We start from the raw sequence: 19,699 nt of genomic DNA on the forward strand, positions 1-19,699 counted from the left end.
AAGGAAGCGGACCCTCCTCAAGTGCCGCAGGTTGTTGAGGTGCCTTCTGCTCTGCCGGTACAGGAGTCCACCCAGCCACAGGCAGACATTCCCGATAGCGCGACCTCAGGCTATGTCCCTTTCCCGCAGGAAGAGGAAGTGACGACCCCTGCACCTTCTACAACAGTAGATAAGGGCAAACAAAAGGAGACGATCTCCACTATCTCCAACTGGAGAGCAAAATATCCTACGCAAGATACAGAGGATGACGAGGCAATGCCGACTCTCAACTTGGAATCTGACACGGATGAGGATGAGGACGATAGTGAGGAAGAGGGAGATGAGGAGTAGCATATGATATCCATCTAATTTGATATGCTGCATTTTTGTTTGCTCTCCAACTATTCATGAACTCTGCTTGCTGGCTAGGCCCATAACAAGCAGCGGATCCCCGTCCAGCGCCTCCTATTTGTTTGCCTCCGTTCCAGATGACGAACGGCACTAGGGCGTCGAGTACATAAAGGGCGCAGACGACCACATCACTTGCAGCGCCTGTCCTTGTTGCTGTACAATCACCGCAGCCGTCGACCACAGGCCCATTCAGTCACTTATCATGGCTCCATCTGAATTCTTCGTCGTCCTCCAAAAGGGTGAGGGTCACCATTTACCGAGTCACGACCCTTGCTGAGCGAAAGACTAGGCATCACCGGCGGATTCGCCCCTCCCACGCCCTCGGCGGTCTACACCCTCACCGCATCATCTGACAACCCCGCTGTGGTACTCGTGCAAGCCCAGACGAGGGAAGAAGGCACTCCCTCGCTCTCCGACCCGCTCGCCCCAAAGGAAGTCGCCGTCTCCGCCGCGGAGGGGAAGATCAACGAGCTTGAGTCGATCTTGAAGCAGCTGCCGGTAGAAGTGCCCACCGGGAGCCAGGATATCTACGGATTGGATACAAGCATCTTCTTCGGCAGCGGCGATCTCGAGTGGAGGAACGGAGGACCTCAAGGTTGTGGGGGCGGCGTGAGCGAGGTGCAGGCTACGGATGAGCAGAAGGAGAAGTTTAAGCGTGCTGTGGAGATCGTTGAGAGCCTTGTTTGAGTGGGGGAGGAGGACGCACCACGATTTGCTCCTGTTTTACGTTCTACACTAGATCGAAAGGAAGCCACCGTGTGAAATGTTGTAACAATAGAAGTGTGATTATAACATCCCTCCCCCTGTCCCCCGCTCGATCCACACAGCGCCGCTCTCGGTCAAACGGTATTGCAGCGGCTGCTTGCTTGCAGCTCTGGCACACGGGTCGTCTGGAAGTGATAATGGGCCCCGCTGGATTGCGAGTTCACCTGTGACGGCGCTGCTTCGTCCACTGGCGAGGGGAGAGACTTCCAGCTGCATCATGCATGCACTTAGAAGTGTGTCGACAACGCGAGGGTGGGAAGGGTCGAGATTTTGTAAGACTACGAGGCCGAATCCCATCTCCAGTCACGTCAGTCTGTTGAACAATGGTGGATATGAATATCGTACGTACCCGTTCTTTAAGCGCTAGTATCGACCTCCAGAATCTCATCACCTCATCTTGACTACCACCGAACCATTCCAATGTCGACACTTCATCAAAAAGCACCAACTTAGGTCTCTCTGACTCAACAGTTCGGACGGCGCCTTCTATCGTATCGAATAGTGGATGCAAGGGTGTTGATGCAGTCGCGTCTATTGGGGGAACGACTAGGGGGTCTTGCGATGGGGTGATGAGAGATGGAGGCGTGCTGATTTGGGAGAATGCATCGACGAAGACGAACGACTTGCGCTCCAGATAGGTGGGAAGTGTTGTTCCCTATTTGTGTCTCAGCATATAACTTCCTATCAGACACTTTGAGCATACAAATTTAGTTTGGATCGCCGTCCAGTCATCCAGAGGCTCGAGAAAGGATATGAGAACGCAAGAGGTCGATTCCTTTAGGGACGCGGAGAGGATATGATGTAGCAAGAACTGGCCAGAGGTCGCTATGCGGTCGTTCAACAGCAAGAAGTGCCCAGGTGCTGCAAGCGCCTCTATAGGCAAGCAGTTGGCGAGCAGTACCATCCGTCCTACCAGCACAGAAAGAGGAAGTTATGGTCGAGAAGAAAAGGAGAATGAATTTGCCACGTGACAGGAAGGCGCCCGTGGCTGTCCCTGACATCAATTGGTGGCAGCCATGCAGTTCCCGTCGCACGACTCGATATCAGTCCTTGTATATATACTTCTCCTGGTTTGCTTTATCAACGTATCATCTATAACACTAAGTTAAGGACGTAACAAAGGGGGGAGCCGAGATCCAAGTATGGCGGTTAATCGGTCTAATTCCTTATTTGCGACGGACCAAGCGGTCGACGAGCTCCTGCAGCTCAAAACGTTCGAAGTGAGCTAGGCTTTCAACTACCAAGAGCATTCTCTGATGTCGCCCTTAGGACCGGTTTGATGTTAGAGAATTTGTCTCGTCGATTAGTGAGCGGTTGATAGCTCACTCTAAGGAGGATGCTGGCCGTACGTAAAGTCACCTTGATGCTAGATGTCTGCTCACCCTGCACAGCGTTCGATCCCAAGCCTTTTATCCGTACTTTCGAGTCGTCAGTGGACAGACTTCTTTCCATACGACGCGATCTTCAAAAACAAACCGAAGTTATGGAAAACAGCGTGAGGAATGCAGAGCGAGACTACTCAAAACGCATGTCTGAGCTCAACTCGGGGTTCGAGAGCGTGGGCAAATCGTTCTCCTCAATGGAGACGAAGATCGGCGAAGTGGGAAGAACGGCGATTAGGATTGGAGAACAACTGGAGAACATACATCAATCGAGGCAACGCGCACAGGCGGCGTACGACTTGATCGATTATTATAATCAGTTTGCAAAGGGGGACGTGACGAGACTCGAGGCTTTGAGGAAAGAGAGGGGAAAGGAGAGAGAAGGGAGAGAGAAAGTGGCTATTATTTGTCGCAGACTTAGTGCGTTAGCGAAGGAAGTGGACGTCATTGGGGCGGAAAAGGTGCGTCTTACCATTCACCATTACTAATATGCAACTGAGCACTGGCAGACGAGAGAAAACATCGAAAGATACTGCGAGAAGTTTGAAAAAGATATTCTTCGTCTCTTTGATCGATCGTACCGGAAAGGAGAACCGAAGATGATGGCTGTGAGTAGCAATGTCCTATGCCAAAACCGTTTGCTTGATTTGTTTGCAGCATTGTGCTCAAATCCTGCTGGACTTCAATGGCGGAAATTCGTGTATACAAATTTACGTCAATCAGCACGAGTTCTTCATATCTGCGGCATCAGTTGAACCTTCGTCATTGGAGACCGAAGAAATGTGCATTTCTCCATGAAATTCACTGTGTTCTGGCTGACAGTTGTCTAGATGGAAGTCAATATCATCCCCTACTCCTCCTCCTCCTCGTACCGAACCCTCATTGTCCCTATTACTGCAGAAGATCAGGTCAACAGTGACTGAAGAGGCCCAGATCGTCCAGGCTGTATTTCCGAACCCGATGCAGGTCTTGCAGGTCTTCATACAACGCGTGTTCGCCCAGCTTGTGCGTCGACCATCTCCACACAAACATGCAGGCTTACAGTTCGTCAGATCCAAAGACAGGTTGAAATGCTTCTCGAGCAGGCGTCAAATTTATCTTCCCTTGCCTTCTTGCGGATGCTCCATCTCTGTCACGCGCAGATATCGCGTCTAGTGGATGATCTCAAGGGATATGACTTCTCTTCGCCCACATCTATACTGGGCAAGGCATCGTTAGGTGCTATCCCATCCGGACCAGGTAATCTGAGCGGCGTGCTTGAGACGGCGATGGAAGAGCTGTTCATTCCCTACACGGAGGGAACGCGTTGGCTTGATAGGGAATGTAAGAGCTTGGCAGAGCTGTATGCAGGCTTCTTGCTCCGTTTCTCTCGGTACCATGTGAGTTCTGCACTGATGAACATACCGTCACCTGACAGTGTCATAGGCCCAGGCACACCAAACGACCAAGACCGATGGTTTGATGAATCGATTCATGTCCCAAATTTCCACCTCAACATCTAATGTCACCTCCAACATGGCCAATGCCGTACAGGGCAATGCCACTACCGCGCAAGCAGCAGCAGCATTCATGAAAGTGACCGGACTGGGCACGGCTGGAGGCAGCCAACTGGACAAGCGCCAAAGCGATGTGGTTGTAGAGGAGCCGTTGAGGGAGTTGGATGGGAAGCTGACAATTGGAGCGGCGGAGACCATGCTGAAGTGGCATGCAGAGGCTGTGGGGAGATGTGTCGAGTTATCTCCAAGTGGTGATGTGTATGTTTTGTCTCGGAGGTTGTGGGTCCGGCTGACAACTGGCGCAGTGGAAAGAATGCCTTTGCCCTTCTTCGCCTGATATCGGAGACTCTTGGTCGCTCGTACATTGAAACGGCTATTGACAGCGCAATCTACAAGCTGGAATCGCGTGACCCGAAGCTAGAACCAGAGCTCACTCCGCTCCACGTCGTCAAGACGATCGACTTTGTGTGCCACCTATGGCAGCAGTACGTCAACACGGCGATTTTGCCCCTCGCAGGGTCGAGTGTGACAGTAAGACGAGAAATGGTGGTGTACAATAATAGCGTGATGAATAGGGTGGAAACTTCTATGGATACGCTGGTGCAGAAGGCCATTGATGGTAGGCTCTACTCTGCAGATAACTCTGCTTGGACTGACGTGAGAATAGTCGTTCTGGCATGGCTAGCTGCCCAGCTAGCGAAGCAAAAACGGAACGACTTCCGACCGCGAAACGACGACATGACGTTTGCGCGTGCCAGCACGGAGCCTTGTACTGCATGCTGTGACCTTCTCGTCAGGCTCAAAGATGCGTCCAAGGAAAGCCTGACCGGGAAAAACCAGGAGACGTTCCTCACCGAGATTGGCGTGTCGTTCCAGAGCATGTTGCTTGAACATCTCAAGAAGTTCTCCGTGTCCGCTTTGGGAGGTCTGATGCTCACCAAGGACTTGGCTATGTACCAGGATGCGATGTCCAAGTACAGCATCCCGATCATCAACGAGCGATTTGAGTTTATCCGGCAGCTGGGAAATCTGTTCGTCGTGCAACCCACGACACTCAAGTCCTACATATCTGATTCGATCCTGAATCGGGTGGATCCGATTCTGCTACGGCCGTACCTGGCTCAGAGGAGTGATTGGGCGCAGATCAGTGCCGGATGGGAGGGCATCATTCCAAACAGTGCGGCTTCGACAGAGGATGGATTCCTGAACACTACCCAAAATTTGCGGGAGCGGCTGGGTGCGGGGCTGGGAAGTATCATGCGCGAGTTAGAGAACTTCAGGAATGGTGGGGACGAGGACTTTTACTCTCCGCCACCGACCTCGGCGGTGTTCGCACAAAGCAGGACGAGCTACCCCGTGCCGTCGCCATCGATTGGCACTCTGATCAGAGGATAGAAGGGCACTATAGCAGTTTTCGTTGTATACATGTCATTCTAGTGTATTGTATCGAGAGAAGGGTCCAAAGTCATTGTTAATTGTCATGGGGATAGCCACAGAAATTTTGGTGCCGCACAAATTTTGACTCCGTGTGACTCTTGGATTTGTGCAATGCACGCGACCGCACTTTTTGCACACCTCCTCCTCGAACCCCACTCTTTCTCCTCGCCATATAGAGCATGCCAGTTGCTGTCGCCAGCATTGGCACAAGTAACATAATGATCGACCCCGTACACTCATACTCTCGCGGGCCCATGTCCCGCGCCCTCCCAGCGCATCCGATGGAGCCACCGCGCAAGAAACCGCGAAGGTCCATGACTGCACCAGCCCTTGCTACTCCTGGCCTGTCCACAATACCCACCGATACATCAAGTGAAGGATCGATTACTCCCCTGTTGGCAAGGGAGCCAGGCCTGAAAAAGAACGCAAGCTATCGGATTCATATGTATCTCACATTCGTGAAGAATGCACTTGGAGAAAGACGAAAGGTGCGGGCTCTCGGGTGGACCTTCAGCTGGTATTGATTGTATACAGGGGAAGAATGGTCCTTACGAAGAACTTGTTACGCAGTTCTCCACGGCCTCCAAGCCGGGCCCGACGACTTCTCTCGAACAACTGCGTTCCTGGCTCGACGCCCTCTCCCATGTTGTCTCCCAGCTCGACAAACTGTACTCATCTCTGGTTGATTCGGTCTTAAATTTGCCATGGAGCACTGCAGACGAACTGTTTGTGAAGAGCTACATCGCTTTTGTTGGCCTACTCGTTAGCGCTCGCCCGGAGTATCTGGGCAATGTGCTGGAGAGGAATGTCAAGGGGTTCACTTATAGTGCGTATAACGAAAACAACCTTTGTAGTCTATGCTAAGCAATGATGGTAGACTCTGGACTGAAGGTGGTGGAAAATTTGGCAACTAATGGCGCCACTTCACCAATGAAGCGAGGAACTGTATATGATCGACAACATGCACTTACATTCCACTTACTCTCTTTGATCCCGACATTACCTGCTACGATATTCCCCGTACTATCAAAGCATTTCCCTCATAAGCGGGAGCCAAAACACGCCCAAGTAACTTACATCCGCAACCTCCTCCGTATCAGCGCCTACTGTTCCCAGATTTCCGGGCGTATAATGGGACTTGTTGTAGAACGAGCGGTCCTGATCGACGTCGAGGTGCAGATCGCGTACGAGGATCTCGAAGGCGCGAACGACACGGACGCGGACGGCATTTTCGAGCTGGATCCTTTCGACCTGGTAGTCGGTGAAAATCCTCCCGAAGAAGAACAGCCAGAAGGAGAGCAGGACGAAGAAATCGATCTGAGTGATATCTCCTCTGAGGGTGGGCCAGACCTAGATCTTGGCAAGGAAGAAGTCACACAAGAGAGTGTCAAGCACGCAGCAATTCATTCGATGGTTACAAAACTGGATGCGATCCTCAAGCTCTTATTCCAATACTTCGAAAGGGTTGGATTCCCAGATCTGACCATCCCTCAATCCCGTTCTGGCACGTCGACTCCGACAACACCGGCCGGCGAAGACCCGGTCTTCCTCAGTCCTGAAGCGCGCCAACGGCTGCTTCAGGGTCAATTCCTGCACCTCCTACACATCTTCGACCGTACGATCCTCCCTACATCACGCACACGTTACACCCAGTTCCTCCTTTTCTACCTCACCTCCCTCGACGCATCCTTTGCAGATCTCTTTCAAGGACTACTGCTCCAGAAGGCCCTCTTTGATGCCGATACGAACGCTGTGGTACGCCTCGCGAGCGTGAGCTATGTTGCGGGCTTCGTGAGTCGAGCCAATTGCGTCAACAGAGACAACACACGGCGCGTCGTCAGCCTGCTGTGTGAGTATCTCAGCCGGCGGCTAGACTTGGAGGAGGATCGTACGGACACCAGAGGAGAAAGGTTCTACGCCATCGCCCAAGGTATCATGATCATCTTCTGCTTTCGCTGGCGGGATCTCCAAGAGCGTGACACTGCTGAAGACTCCTCCGACACCGAGGACGAAGAGAGCGCCGTCGGGCCTATCCGCACAACAGGTCTCTGGATGCCCGAGCTAAGCGTGATGCAGCGCGCTGTCACCTCGCCGCTCAACCCACTCAAGTACTGCGCCAAACACGTCGTCCATCAATTTGCGGCTGTGGCGAAGCACACCGGCTTCCTGTACTGTCACTCTATCATCGAGGCAAACCGCCGTGCAGGGCTGCTTTATTCGTCAGCAGTGTGGAACGAGGGGTCGCCGACGTCTGCTACTCCTACAAGAACGAGTTCAGTTCGCTCGTTGGCTAGGGAGGAACCGCCTGAGATGGACAGCTTCTTCCCCTTTGACCCGTACACTCTTCCAGCCACAGAAGGCTATATCGAGAGCCTGTACCGTACCTGGGCGCAAGCCAAACCGGAAGGGTTTGACGATGACGACACGGACAGCGAGAGCGAAGACGAGGATGAAGAAGACGAAGAGCCGACAAGTGATCCTACGAATAAGACTCGGTTCCTGGGCTCGGGCTCCTTGGGTGGGGTGTCCATGGTGAGCGGGAGCTGGAAATCGGACAGCGCTGCGAGCGAGGTGGAGGCGGCGGCGGAGCAGTTAGGCAGGAGTTTTGGTGGGTTGAGCATTAGCCCTGTGACGCCGTACATGGGACCCCGACCTCAGTAGATTGCGCAGATATTTCGGAAGGTGTCGTAGAATTCTTGATTCAGTCTGTCGATTTGTTGTATATTGGTCGGGTTGCTGTTGTATTCTATTCCGCACGAGAGTCAATAATACCGTCATACATATTCTATCAGATGTGGATGTGTTTTTTGGGCGCCGTGAGTAGCCCCAATAATGGTGTCATGTGCGGTTTGGGATTTTTTTGAGAACAATGGAATTAAGTATGAACACAACTATACAATCAGTCTTCCATGCCCTCGTTGAGCGCTTCCTTGGCCTTCGCATCCGCCTCTACCGCAAGATCTTTCGGCACGGGGGCATGCTTATAGTCCGTCTCCGCGCCGATCCACGATAGCTCCAGCTCAAAGTCCTTGTCTTTGGCATCATCATGGACAAGGTATATTCTGGACGCGCATTAGTTCGCGCTGACTTGAGGAATAGGGGAACCTACATCCGTGCTGCCTCGAACACCGCTTGGCGGGCGGTCATATTTGGCAAGTCGAGCTTTTCCAGCTCTGTCTTTGCTAGCTGGCGTCCCTTCCCGACAGCAGCACCGTGATAACCCTGTTCACATCTCAGCATCCCTGGTTGCCAACATCTTCCACATCACTCACGTAAAACACCCCACTCGGCTCGACAACATACAGTACCGGCCCGGTCTTGTCATGCGCTGCGAGCAGTGCGCTGATCCCGAACGGGCGCACGGAAGAGTAGAGTGTGTATGCTTGTACGTAGAGCCCTACGCGATCGGCGAGCGCTTGGAGAGGGGGTGGGGTATGATACAGGTCGCGGTAGTTCGCGGCTTCGTCTCGTGCACGGTTGGCTAAATGGCGACCGTCTGCCAATAACCCGGCGGTAGCCTGATGAAATATCAATCGTAAATTCAATAACAAGATATAATAACACACCATTCCAATATGACGATCTATCGTCTGTATACGGCGGTTTGCCTCAGGCACCAACAGTTTCGAATGTACGAGCTTCTCCACCGCCAGTACCACACCGTCCTTAACCTTCAAGCCAATGACAGTTCTGACATCCCGTCAGTATACCTGCATACAATAATCGACCGAAGAACATACCCAGAGTTCTCCACGGCCTTCCCAGCATACTCAACCTGTCCACACACATATCAACTGTGGCTCGAACTTGCCGAACTAGCAACACACCTGGAAGATCCTGCCATCTGGAGAGTATGTACTGGCAGAAAGATCGTAACCCGTGCCAATGGAGGTCATTTTGTTAGTCTACAGCTGAAGGAAATGAATAGCTGTGGGGAAAGGTGGGTGTATGCGCTTGGTGCAGAAGTAGGCAGTTCGCGACGCGCAAGCTACCTTCTGAAGGGACGCGCACGCACGGAGGCTTTTCCCGTTTAGGAAATCACCTGCACCTTTGATTTTGTCGCTGTGCTTGGAATGACTTTCTTACGCTACTTTCTCAACCTTTGAGAAACCAAGTTCCCCGTCGGACTGTAATAATTTCACAAGTCCATGTCAGAAGCCAATAACAAGTCTGTGAGACTCTGTCGGAATTGTTTAACGGATCCAACCCTTACGTGAGCTAAATTTCGAGCTCATCATGACCACGACCATCACGAGCACCTCCTTCTCCGACCTCCCCCTCCTGAACAGGGGCAAGGTCCGCGATCTCTATGCCGTACCAGGTCATGATGACCAGCTACTCATGGTTGTCACAGATCGAATATCTGCTTTCGATGTCGTTCTGCATGCTGTAAGCTCAGATCATTCAATCGTGTGAACTTGAACTGATGTTGAACGAAGGGTATCCCGGGCAAGGGACAGCTGCTTACTAGCTTGTCACTCGAATGGTTTCGATTGACTGAGCATATCATTCCGAACCACTTGATTACCGCCGATGTCGATTCTATGCCTGAGTCGATCAAGAAACATGCTGATGTGCTTCGCGGACGTGCGATTTTGGTCAAGAAAGCGCAAGTTGTACCCATAGAGGCTATCGTGAGAGGATACCTTTCTGGTATGATCTTCTAAGATGCTTTTGATGAACCTTGTATTCTGATAAATAAACGTAGGCTCCGCTTGGAAGGAATATAAAGTGAAAGGCTCAATTCATGGGATCGAATTGCCAAAGGGACTCGTAAAGTCAGACAAGCTTCCCCAAGTCCTGTTCACACCTTCCACAAAAGCCGAGATAGGACAACACGATATGAACATCCACCCCGACGAAGGTCCGTTTCACTTATCCTCAGCCATGAAATTACTGACCTCCTGACTTAGCGGCCAAGCTGATCGGAGCAGAGCTCTGCGCGCTCATTTCCGACAAGGCGGTGGAAATCTACAACTACGCGTCAAAGCACGCCTCTCAGCGTGGGCTCATCCTCGCTGACACGAAGTTTGAGTTCGGCCTCCTGCCTGAGACGCGTTCAGCACAACCGCTGAAGGAGAGGCTCATCTTAGTAGATGAAGTGTTAACCCCGGACTCGTCAAGGTTTTGGGAGGCGAAGTTGTATCAGCCAGGTGCGTTTTTCCCGGTCATATCGCATCGCGTCTGACTGTGTTACAGGCCAAGCGCAGACATCCTTTGATAAACAATACCTTCGTGATTTCCTGTTACAGCGGGAGAAGGAAGGCATCCCTTACGAAACTCCCGTTCCAGAGAACGTGATCGAGGGTATCAGGGCGAAGTACGCAGAGGCGTTACAGCGTCTTACTGGGCCTCCGACAGAGGCATGATCGTAGGGCAGGGAACTAGACTAGGATAAGAAAGAAGCACCGACAGGAATGTGAAACGCAACGTGAAAAGTGGAATCGAGACTTCGGTTACCTTGCCTGAGCGAATAAAGATAATTTACTCAAGGAGAATCGTTCACAAAACGGGTTGGAAATAGAAGTGAACGATGTTCAAGCATATGGAGAGTGCCATGACTGGACAGACAGCACTTTTAAATTGCCGCCATTCATATAGCCGGAAATGAATGACCCGATCACGAGGTGTAAACATAATCCATGACAACATCTTGCGCCAAACCCAGACTCGCACAGGATGGCGGCGCCAATCCAATTTCGTGCCTGGATATGCCTATAGAGAAGGGGAACAACGATAATATCTATTCATGCTATAGCTTTCAGAAGCTGTTGCGAACCATCATCACCGCTGTGGTGGTCGAAAGGAGCCCGAGACCTACGACACCCGAGTTAGAACTTCAACCCCTCTCCATTGACCTGATGGACGCACCCAATAGGGAAAGACTCGACAGCCAGCCACCGTACGCATTGCGCTTAGCAGGGTTCCCGGTGCTGTACCCGATGGTGTACAGGAGGCGGCCTACGACCCAGACGCCACAGGTTGCGGCTGTCGCAGTGGGGAAGTACACGCCGGAAAGCATGGTCCTAGAATATCCTCATCAGCACCTCATATACATAGCAGGAGCGAACGACGCACGCGAAGAGAACACCGGGAAGGTTCTCAAGAGTGTTGGCATGCGCCCGCTGGGCACAGTTGAACTTCATCGCATCGAGGCTCTTCTCCTGCTCGGCCTTGTCTGCGTATAGCTGGGGATACTTCACCCCGGCCTTGCGGCGGAATCCGGAGACATTGATGACCTGGTATGCACAGAGCCAGAAAGTGGAAGATGCGGCGACTGTATGAAGCCATTAGCACGTGCTAGTTCAGGAAGGAGAACACGTACGCGCCACCCACGGGTAGTTATCGGGCAGTACGAGGGTGAAGGGCATTGTCAGTGTCACTTGAGAAGGACGCAAGCACGCAAAGGAGAGAAGAAATGAGGCAATCCGCGTCCAACACCCCTGTCCACATTATGTACACCCTGGTGGTATTGTCAAACAGTAAATGCTAGAAAATCTAGATGAAAAAAGGGAGCAGTTGCTGGTGGACGTGGCAGTTGCCGGCAGCCGGTTGGTGGACAAGGTCAGGGTTCTGATCATGATGGCGGACGAACACCGGACGCTATGAAGCCTTCTGGTCCAGGGACAAGACATGGGTAATGCGGGGATTTCAATGGGCTGAATTTGCTGTCTCCTTCCATCAGATAATTGCATGATCATTTCATACAATCATAAAAAATGTCTTAATAGCCATTAGAGAGGAAAACAATATGGCAACCCCGAAGAAGCATACGGTCCATGGCGAAGGTCGGCCGAAAATCGCTCCAAATATTCCGTCAAAAACGAGCATAGGCGCCAGTCCAAGAGTCAGTAGTCAGAGGATATGGAGCAACTGCTCTTTGGTAATTTTTGGTAAGAAATGCTACCGCAATTGTGTCCCCAATTCTCGGCCTTTCTAGCACAGTCATGGGATAGTCCCGTCGAAGGAGTGTCGACTACTCTTTGTCTTCAACCAACAGTATCCTCTCGAGTATGCAACCGACTACGAGCACCAAACGGCGTGAACGACTCGCGTGGCCTGGATCCTGTGGCTCGTGCTACCCGTTTGGCTTCGATCTTAGACATGTGCGCTCCTGCTATTGTTGCACGCGGTCTTGCAAGAGCCCGCTTTTGTACTGAGGTACAGAACTATACCTCGAGTGAAGCGCGTCATCTTCCTCCCTGGTCATATTGTGGCGAAGGCAACAACTGGCCGCGAATTGTCAAGCACACAACCTCGTCGGATCTGATTCCCAGCTACTGGTTCCGCGGATTCGAGATTATGTTGCGCTCCCAGCAAGGCTCGTGCGGTACTTCAACCGTGGAAACTGCCCGGACGAGGACTACGGCATCATGTTTCTTACTCGTATTTCTGGAAAACCACTAGGGGTGTATCTGGAAGCGTTTGATGAAGACGAGCTGGGTCGCTTCATCCAGCAGCTCAAAGCTGCATTCGACCGACTGGCGCTATTCCGACCGCCAGATCGACGCGTTTCTGGCATAGATGGTCTGGCCCGGGCCTGTCTACCCTACTATGTCTCGTGGGATCCATTCGGCCCATTCGAGAGCACGGCAGCCTTCAATAAGTGAGTGTCAGATCGGGCCCATTACCGCGTCGATCAGAAGACAAATCCCCTCCCTTCGCGCTCTGAAGATACACACACGACCTTTGCGCACGGAGATTTCACACCCCACAACATATTGGTCGATGAACACGGTAATCTGACAGGTCTGATCGACTGGGAATGCGGGTAGCCCTCAGCCCTCTGTCGCGCGATCTGTGACTCACTGAGTATTCCAGGCCGTAGTTCGTCTAGCGGGCTATGTGAGGTGGCAGAAGATCATTCGCGGCGTGTTTCCCAATATCGAGCACGATGTCTGGGTCGAGAGTCAGTGGGGAATGTGCTGGGGCCCTGCATGAGGCGCTCAGGTGTTTAGGCATCCAGATGAGAAAAGAGCTCAACAAAGTGACTCACAGAAAATGTTATTCAAGAGTCGTTACGTTTAACGTCAGTTGTGAGCGATTTCTGAACAGCTTCATCTGCCATCCTGGTACGTGACATCAATGATGAAAGATGTTGCAGAGAGTTGTCTAGTGGACGAAGCCAAAGACAAATACAGATCATAATTGAGATTCGTCCAGCAATCGCTTGGTATTTATGGTGTACAAAGTCACATTGTATTGTATATTGACATTGTGACGCGGATGCCTCGGATAAAAGGCGCGCGGAAGTACCACTCCTCAACATAGTGTATGAGCAAAGTCTGCGGTTGACATGACACAAATGATTTTTTAAAGAGCTACTGGTCCTTCCCTGAACTGCATCGCGTCTATTTGTACAGCTCATATACGAGCTGGCCTGCCGAAGCGACGGAGGTGAGCATAAGCCCTGTAAGATGCAAATGTCAACATTCCTATTCATAGACGTCGAAGTGGATAAGCTCACCAGTAAGAGCGGTATTGAAGAGCGAAAAGCCGCGCTTGGTCGGGTCGCCTTTCGAATAATAGTACGTGTACGATACGCGCCCGAGGATCCAAGCCGTGAGCAGACTAGCAGAAGTCACAGGGTATTTCAACCCGGTAACGAAGCCCCTGCCCATCTCCATCAGCAGCTACTCTCCCGCTGGATCAAGCTGACGCACATCATAAGAACATAGCTGATGCTCTCCAGCGTATTCTGGTGCGCGCGTTGGGCGCAGTTGAACTTGAGAGCGAGTGGGTTTTTGGCCACTTCAGCCTGCTCAGCGTACAGCTGGGGGTACTTGATCCCTGACGCACGACGGTGGTTTCTCACGTTGAGGTATTGGTACTGATACAATATGAGATACGTGGATGTGACGGCCCGATGATGGACATACTACGTTCAGGAAGACCGTGCTGGTCGCCGCAGCTATATGAGCCTATTAGCTAACTGAGCAGAGAATGCACCATGATTGTGCGCACCGATGACCAAAGGATACTTTTCAGGGAGTTCGATGGGCATTGTGACGTTGTGGCTCAAAACAATGGTGATTGCACTTGGCTAGGCGGGAGTCGGTGGTGATGCTCAGTAGGACGAGCAGGGTGGATGCTTTATACGTTGAAGAAAGACCAATCGTCGATAATAGCCTTTAGCCCGATCTGCGCGCAAAGTTCCCAATCGACGCCGCAGGGTCAGATCATGGAACGCTTGGCAGACTTACAGAGCCCATGATATGTATGTCATGCTATAGGCAATGACTAGGTTCGTCGACGGTGACGTCTGCTGGTTCGTTGCGAACAGACTGATACTGTTCACGATTCGTGATGAGGGGAAGGACGAAATCCGTCCACGCGTCGTGCACGCATCGTGAGAACCGCGGACGCGCGTCTTAGAAACCATGTGCCGCTTTTTGCCGCAGCTCCAATTCTTGCGGCGCTTTTTGCAATTTTTGCAACAGCGTGCCCCCCTATTATTATGATATAAACTAGCCAGATTCAAACTCATGAATGTCACGAATCGAGTCACAACATTGTTGCCACACTTTGTTGTCCTATCAGTCAACAGTGACTTGCAGCTTATACTAACGGTTCCGTGAACAAACATGACGTTGAAGCATGCAAGAATCACTTTCAAATAGCCCTTTCAAAGGATAAAACAACTCGTGTGAGAACCTCATGAATAAAATGACAGAATGACAGCCAATCGAGGAATGCGGTCGCGCCACAGTCGATCGCAAATCTCCAAATAGAGATCCTTTCGGGTTTGATGGTGCCACACTGTAGCGACCCTTGTGTACAATGTACTTCGCAGGTTTCGAGTTTTCATCTGCAAGGTTTTCGACGAGGTTCTGACGAGATCTTCCAGTAGAACCTTTGTGACGAAACCGCTCACAACTGGTTAAAGCCCCTAGCGCCAGGCTACAGGGATTCGGTGCACTTCGGCTGTTGTACATCGTCCACGATACCAATGGCAGAAGCCGATCCAAGATACTCTCAGTCGGCAGAGGAGAAAATCGCTCAACAAGCAACAACACATAATGACTCACAGAAAATGTGATTCAAGAGTCGTTACGTTGTTGCGGCCCGAGGGACGCAGCAGGCTCTCTGACACGTAACCACAAGCTGCGCAGCGGAGCCGTAGGTGGCCCCACAGATACTGAGATCCGGTGTACCTGTCAACAGTTGTGGAGGTTCAACAAGGATTATCCAAGTAGACGGAGAGAATATTGCTCATTGTGGAGACATGAAGAGAGGATAATATGACGCTGAAGAGGATGAATGAAAATATTAACGAGTAAGCAAAGAAGTACCCCGCATAAAGGGCGCTTGGTTGATGATCACAAGCCCGGAGATCAGGATTCTTCGGAAGCGGGCTGCGCTGCGCTCCTCAGCCACCAACGCATACATCTCCTTTGCCGCAACTGCGGGCGTTGCTCCCCATGTCCTTTATTACTGTGCAATCAACAAGTTTGCAGTTCTCATACCCTCTGGTGAGCTACTCCTACTTAACCACCAGTCACAGAGGATGCCCGACGCTCATACCTCTGCCATGATTCCTCAAGTTCCCATGTTTAGCGCTGAAGAGACAGCGTTCATCGACAAGATACTCAAGAGCGCCGATGCTGGAGACGAGCAGATAATAGAAGGAAGCACAGCAAGGAAGATCTTCAAGGCAAGTCTTCCAGTAGACGTGCTCGCCCAGATATGGCACTTGGCGGATAGAGGGGACAAGGGCTTCCTGACGAGCATGGACTTGGGCATCGCGCTACGACTTATCAGCCATGCCCAATTCGGCGTTCAAGTCCATCCCCGCTTTATGAATATACGTACGTCTGTCGATCTTACCAGCTTATAACGCGTACTGACATGACTGCAGCCGTTCCGCCTCCAACTCTGCCGTACTACGAGCTCAACCGAAGACGTTCCTTTACCCCCAAGGCGCCGTCAAGAACTCGTTCAGCTACGCCGACGGCGGGGCTCAGCTTTGCCCCCGATATCACTCGAGAAGAGTGCGCTGAGTCTGCACGGCTCTTTCTGGACCACAATCCAGTTAATGGGCGAGTGAAGGGTGAGTACTTGCATGGGCGCTCATTGCATACATGCTCATTGATCTATAGGCTCGCGTGTCCGAGAGCTCTTCCTCCACTCCGGCCTTCCCACAGAAACCCTCTACGAGATTTGGGATCTGGTCGACCTCGATTACGTCGGCTCGCTTGACCTGACCCAGTTTATCCTCGCCATGCATTTCATCCGTGAAAAGACGCTGCGGCCAACGCTCAAGCTACCCAGTGCAGTCACGATTGCGTTGTATAACCTTGCTCTACCCAGTCGACCCATGCCAAGCTCAGCCAAGAGACCTTGGATTATCTCTCCCGAAGACAAGCGCCTAGCAGACGAGCAATTCGACTACTGGGACCCAGTGTGCCGCGGATACCTGCAGCGAGACCTTGTGCTCATCATCCTGATTGGGTATGCAAGGCAGCTTGAGATGGAAGAGCCAGAAGCGACCGCCGTACAAATCTGGAGCCTACTCGATCCCGAAATTCCTGATCAGCTCGATCGCGATGGATTTGCTGTCGCACTCAAGGTACTCGATGACACCGCAGGTATGATTCCGTTCCCTGCTGCGCTTCCCAAGACGTATGTCCCCCCTAATTGGAGAAGAAAACGCCACGACGGATTAAAGAGTACGTACCAGCACCCTGTCTGTCCTTCAGTATACTTACCCTTTCCAGATCCATTTACCTCCATGGTGGATCGTGAACGCAAACTGCGGCGCATGTCCGGCTTGGATGCCGATGCGATCCGGACACGTAATACCCGCGTGGTGGACATCGAGCGTGCTATCCGCGAGTTCCGAAAGGAGCAAGAAGCGCAAGAGCAGTTGAGGCATGAGATGGCCCAGGAAGCGTTGGAAGAAGCCAAACGCCAGCGGGAGGAGCTCGAGGCTGCGCGCAAAGCTCGTGAACTCGCCGCGAGGAAGGAGAGGGAGGAGGTGCTTCGCCGTGAGCGAGAAATTGCGAGAGCGAAGCAGGAGCGGGAACGGGTACGCCAGGAGAAGGCGAGGCGGGAACGGGAGGCTCGAAGAAGGGATTCTGCTCCGGTGGAGGATGAGGCCACGCGTCGATCTCGTTCTGATCAGGAGGAGAGGGAGGAGCGAGAAGCCGAAGCTGCTCAGAAGGCTCGGGAGGAACGCCGTGCCTGGGCGAGGCTGGAGCAAAATCGGTGGAAGGACTACTACAAGATTCTAGGTGTTGGGAGGGAAGCGGACGAGGGGGAAATCAAGCGTGCTCATAGGAAAGAGAGCTTGAGGCATCATCCGGATAAGGGAGGGGATGAGGATACGTTCATGCTTATCCAGGAAGCGAGGGAGGTGTTGTGCAGTCCTACTCTGAGAGGGAGGTACGACGCGCTTAGGGGTTCGACCTAGTAGGAGTACAGATCTCATCTCTGCTGTGTCTTTTTTTTGGGACGATATTCATCGAATGTAGCAACAATGAATAAATACGAATCTTAACACCAAAAGTACTAGTGATATTTGGGGGCACACAATCCTGTATAGTGAGGCAAATATGAAGAAGCACGGAGCCAATGCCATGTGCGAAAAAGCACATGGCCGCCATGGGAAAATGCCGGCATGGGGCCCGGGGGTTTTCAAGCCCTGCTCCCACAGCCCCTGGGGCTTTTGCTCCGAGGGCATCCAGGTTTTGGGGCACGTCTGGACTCTGGACTCTGGATATAGATGTCAGGGTCCTAAGCTTAGTAATTTAATCCCGCTCCGCGTCAAGCGGGCAGGGCAGGGTGCATTGCTCAGCAATTCAATAGCCGGTGCTGCCTAACACCGAAAGTGTAAGTCCGATAGATACAATTAGTTAGTGCTCTATCTAGACGTCATGTAATTATTAATTTATACTACTACACAAAAAACAAGAAAAACAGAGGACTTGGAGGACATCACCTCCAAGCCCATCTATTGTATTTCTATGCAGTCAATTCACCAATGACTACAGTTCATGGCCCTTCTCTTACTCTCCCTCTTCATCTGACTCCACCCACCAAGCCTGCTTGTCCATCTCCACCTCACCATCCTTCAGACATCCATCATTCTTCCTCTGGGCATGCAGCTGGAACCTCGCCCATGTACTCCCTGGCCATTTGCTGAACCTTTTGCTGAGCTTCTTCAGGCTGGCAGACTCCAACAACTTGGCATGTTCATACCAAGTTTTGTACTTTCCCTTGAATCCATACACCTCCTTGAAGGCTTGCCCCCAAAGAACATGGCCTGGTGTAGCCTTGTCTGTATAGCTACAGATGCAGGTGATGTTGCGTGTGACTTCATTAAAAGTCTGTGACCCGGGCCACATCTTGTCCAGCACCTCCAGGAGCAGAAGTCAGGCAGGGGAGGATGGCAGCTTGACAGTGATGGGCACAGGCTCTGGCAGTGGCAAAGTCAGGTTGATGGTGCCTTCCCAGTCCATTGCCATTGGCATGGCTGCTTCAACACCATTGATCATGTCCTCCACATCTGGCAAATTGTTGGCATTGAGTGTAACCACTCTGCTACCCCAGCATGGATGCTTAGGGTTGCTCAGCTTCACATCCTCCACTGTCCTGGGCCCAGGTTCAGCATTCCTCAGGTGTATGGGAGCCAGGGATCCATTGTTTATGGCCGGTTGTCTCCTCTGGAATGAGCTTTGGGGAGTAGGTGTCATGAAGTTACCAGTTGGAGGCAATGACAGTGGGAGGAGGAGTGGGGACAGAGTCTGCACCAGGGGACACTTTGATCCTCACTTATGATCTCAAACCACAACAGGCAGCACCCTGCCCAGTTCTTTGACTACCTGGGGCCCATCCTTGTTTACTCTGCCCAGCAGGCAGATCAATGACTCATCCTTTCTGACCTGCACCAGACCCTCCCTTCCCTGACAGATCCACATCCCCTGCTGCAATTTGAAGAACTTTGCATAGGTGACATTCTCAAACTTCATCCCAAGGTCAGAGCTCAGCTCCAAGCCCACATGACTTGGCCATTGGCTCATCCTTGTTCACAGCTTCCCTGCAGAGGGAGATGCTTGCAGGGAGAACTGGTGGACCTGCATCTTAAGTGGGAGTTAGAGAAAAGTCATTGTGTTAGTAGTTAGCTGCTTACTGTCAGGGCACCAGCTCATTGCTTGGTCAAGAGACATGACTAAGCCTTTATGACATGGAAGTAGCTGGTATACCTTGGCATGTGCTGGAACCTGCTGG

At 51.9% G+C, this 19,699-nt stretch overlaps 9 protein-coding genes across 9 annotated transcripts; 6 read left to right on the forward strand and 3 right to left on the reverse strand.

Moving 5' to 3' along the window:
* Positions 1 to 371: 371 nt before the first annotated feature.
* DACRYDRAFT_19518 (uncharacterized protein) lies at positions 372 to 1,794 on the forward strand. Its single transcript, XM_040771546.1, has 3 exons — positions 372 to 629; positions 680 to 1,452; positions 1,505 to 1,794. Exons 1-2 carry the CDS (start codon positions 593 to 595, stop codon positions 1,075 to 1,077), a joined length of 435 nt encoding a protein of 144 aa, XP_040633187.1. The 5' UTR covers positions 372 to 592; the 3' UTR covers positions 1,078 to 1,452; positions 1,505 to 1,794.
* A 503-nt stretch (positions 1,795 to 2,297) lies between these two features.
* On the forward strand, positions 2,298 to 5,525 carry DACRYDRAFT_113023 (exocyst complex protein; the record flags this gene model as incomplete). Its single annotated transcript, XM_040769547.1, has 10 exons — positions 2,298 to 2,375; positions 2,425 to 2,500; positions 2,547 to 2,998; positions 3,047 to 3,145; positions 3,195 to 3,319; positions 3,368 to 3,542; positions 3,590 to 3,916; positions 3,963 to 4,291; positions 4,339 to 4,652; positions 4,701 to 5,525. 10 exons carry the CDS (start codon positions 2,298 to 2,300, stop codon positions 5,426 to 5,428), a joined length of 2,703 nt encoding a protein of 900 aa, XP_040633188.1. The 3' UTR covers positions 5,429 to 5,525.
* Positions 5,526 to 5,817: 292 nt separating this feature from the next.
* Positions 5,818 to 8,168, forward strand: DACRYDRAFT_60958 (RNA polymerase I-specific transcription initiation factor RRN3). Its single transcript, XM_040775656.1, has 3 exons — positions 5,818 to 5,958; positions 6,005 to 6,296; positions 6,348 to 8,168. The coding sequence occupies exons 1-3, from the start codon at positions 5,914 to 5,916 to the stop codon at positions 8,129 to 8,131; spliced, it is 2,121 nt and encodes a 706-aa protein (XP_040633189.1). The 5' UTR covers positions 5,818 to 5,913; the 3' UTR covers positions 8,132 to 8,168.
* A 170-nt stretch (positions 8,169 to 8,338) lies between these two features.
* On the reverse strand, positions 8,339 to 9,449 carry DACRYDRAFT_19519 (proteasome subunit alpha type-3). Its single transcript, XM_040771547.1, has 6 exons — positions 9,298 to 9,449; positions 9,211 to 9,245; positions 9,037 to 9,160; positions 8,743 to 8,988; positions 8,580 to 8,692; positions 8,339 to 8,532 (listed from the first exon to the last, which is right to left on the reverse strand). The coding sequence occupies exons 1-6, from the start codon at positions 9,364 to 9,366 to the stop codon at positions 8,370 to 8,372; spliced, it is 750 nt and encodes a 249-aa protein (XP_040633190.1). The 5' UTR covers positions 9,367 to 9,449; the 3' UTR covers positions 8,339 to 8,369.
* Positions 9,450 to 9,706: 257 nt separating this feature from the next.
* On the forward strand, positions 9,707 to 10,918 carry DACRYDRAFT_97799 (phosphoribosylamidoimidazole-succinocarboxamide synthase; the record flags this gene model as incomplete). The annotated part of the gene is made up of 5 exons (XM_040777481.1): positions 9,707 to 9,859; positions 9,910 to 10,123; positions 10,179 to 10,334; positions 10,384 to 10,623; positions 10,670 to 10,918. The coding sequence occupies 5 exons, from the start codon at positions 9,707 to 9,709 to the stop codon at positions 10,837 to 10,839; spliced, it is 933 nt and encodes a 310-aa protein (XP_040633191.1). The 3' UTR covers positions 10,840 to 10,918.
* A 54-nt stretch (positions 10,919 to 10,972) lies between these two features.
* On the reverse strand, positions 10,973 to 11,841 carry DACRYDRAFT_97800 (MAPEG-domain-containing protein; the record flags this gene model as incomplete). Its single annotated transcript, XM_040777482.1, has 4 exons — positions 10,973 to 11,175; positions 11,342 to 11,496; positions 11,549 to 11,747; positions 11,796 to 11,841. 4 exons carry the CDS (start codon positions 11,839 to 11,841, stop codon positions 10,973 to 10,975), a joined length of 603 nt encoding a protein of 200 aa, XP_040633192.1.
* Positions 11,842 to 12,221: 380 nt separating this feature from the next.
* On the forward strand, positions 12,222 to 13,411 carry DACRYDRAFT_13005 (uncharacterized protein; the record flags this gene model as incomplete). The annotated part of the gene is made up of 5 exons (XM_040770956.1): positions 12,222 to 12,363; positions 12,411 to 12,800; positions 12,878 to 13,076; positions 13,114 to 13,207; positions 13,292 to 13,411. 5 exons carry the CDS (start codon positions 12,222 to 12,224, stop codon positions 13,409 to 13,411), a joined length of 945 nt encoding a protein of 314 aa, XP_040633193.1.
* A 244-nt stretch (positions 13,412 to 13,655) lies between these two features.
* DACRYDRAFT_19520 (membrane-associated proteins in eicosanoid and glutathione metabolism) lies at positions 13,656 to 14,543 on the reverse strand. Its single transcript, XM_040771548.1, has 5 exons — positions 14,435 to 14,543; positions 14,350 to 14,381; positions 14,134 to 14,300; positions 13,939 to 14,083; positions 13,656 to 13,881 (listed from the first exon to the last, which is right to left on the reverse strand). The coding sequence occupies exons 1-5, from the start codon at positions 14,472 to 14,474 to the stop codon at positions 13,822 to 13,824; spliced, it is 444 nt and encodes a 147-aa protein (XP_040633194.1). The 5' UTR covers positions 14,475 to 14,543; the 3' UTR covers positions 13,656 to 13,821.
* Positions 14,544 to 15,910: 1,367 nt separating this feature from the next.
* On the forward strand, positions 15,911 to 17,882 carry DACRYDRAFT_113029 (DnaJ-domain-containing protein; the record flags this gene model as incomplete). Its single annotated transcript, XM_040769548.1, has 5 exons — positions 15,911 to 15,942; positions 16,015 to 16,278; positions 16,329 to 16,520; positions 16,570 to 17,139; positions 17,188 to 17,882. The coding sequence occupies exons 2-5, from the start codon at positions 16,020 to 16,022 to the stop codon at positions 17,880 to 17,882; spliced, it is 1,716 nt and encodes a 571-aa protein (XP_040633195.1). The 5' UTR covers positions 15,911 to 15,942; positions 16,015 to 16,019.
* Positions 17,883 to 19,699: the final 1,817 nt, after the last annotated feature.

This window comes from Dacryopinax primogenitus (assembly GCF_000292625.1).
Source record: "Dacryopinax primogenitus strain DJM-731 SS1 chromosome Unknown DACRYscaffold_1, whole genome shotgun sequence".
In the NCBI taxonomy this organism is placed as follows: domain Eukaryota; kingdom Fungi; phylum Basidiomycota; class Dacrymycetes; order Dacrymycetales; family Dacrymycetaceae; genus Dacryopinax; species Dacryopinax primogenitus.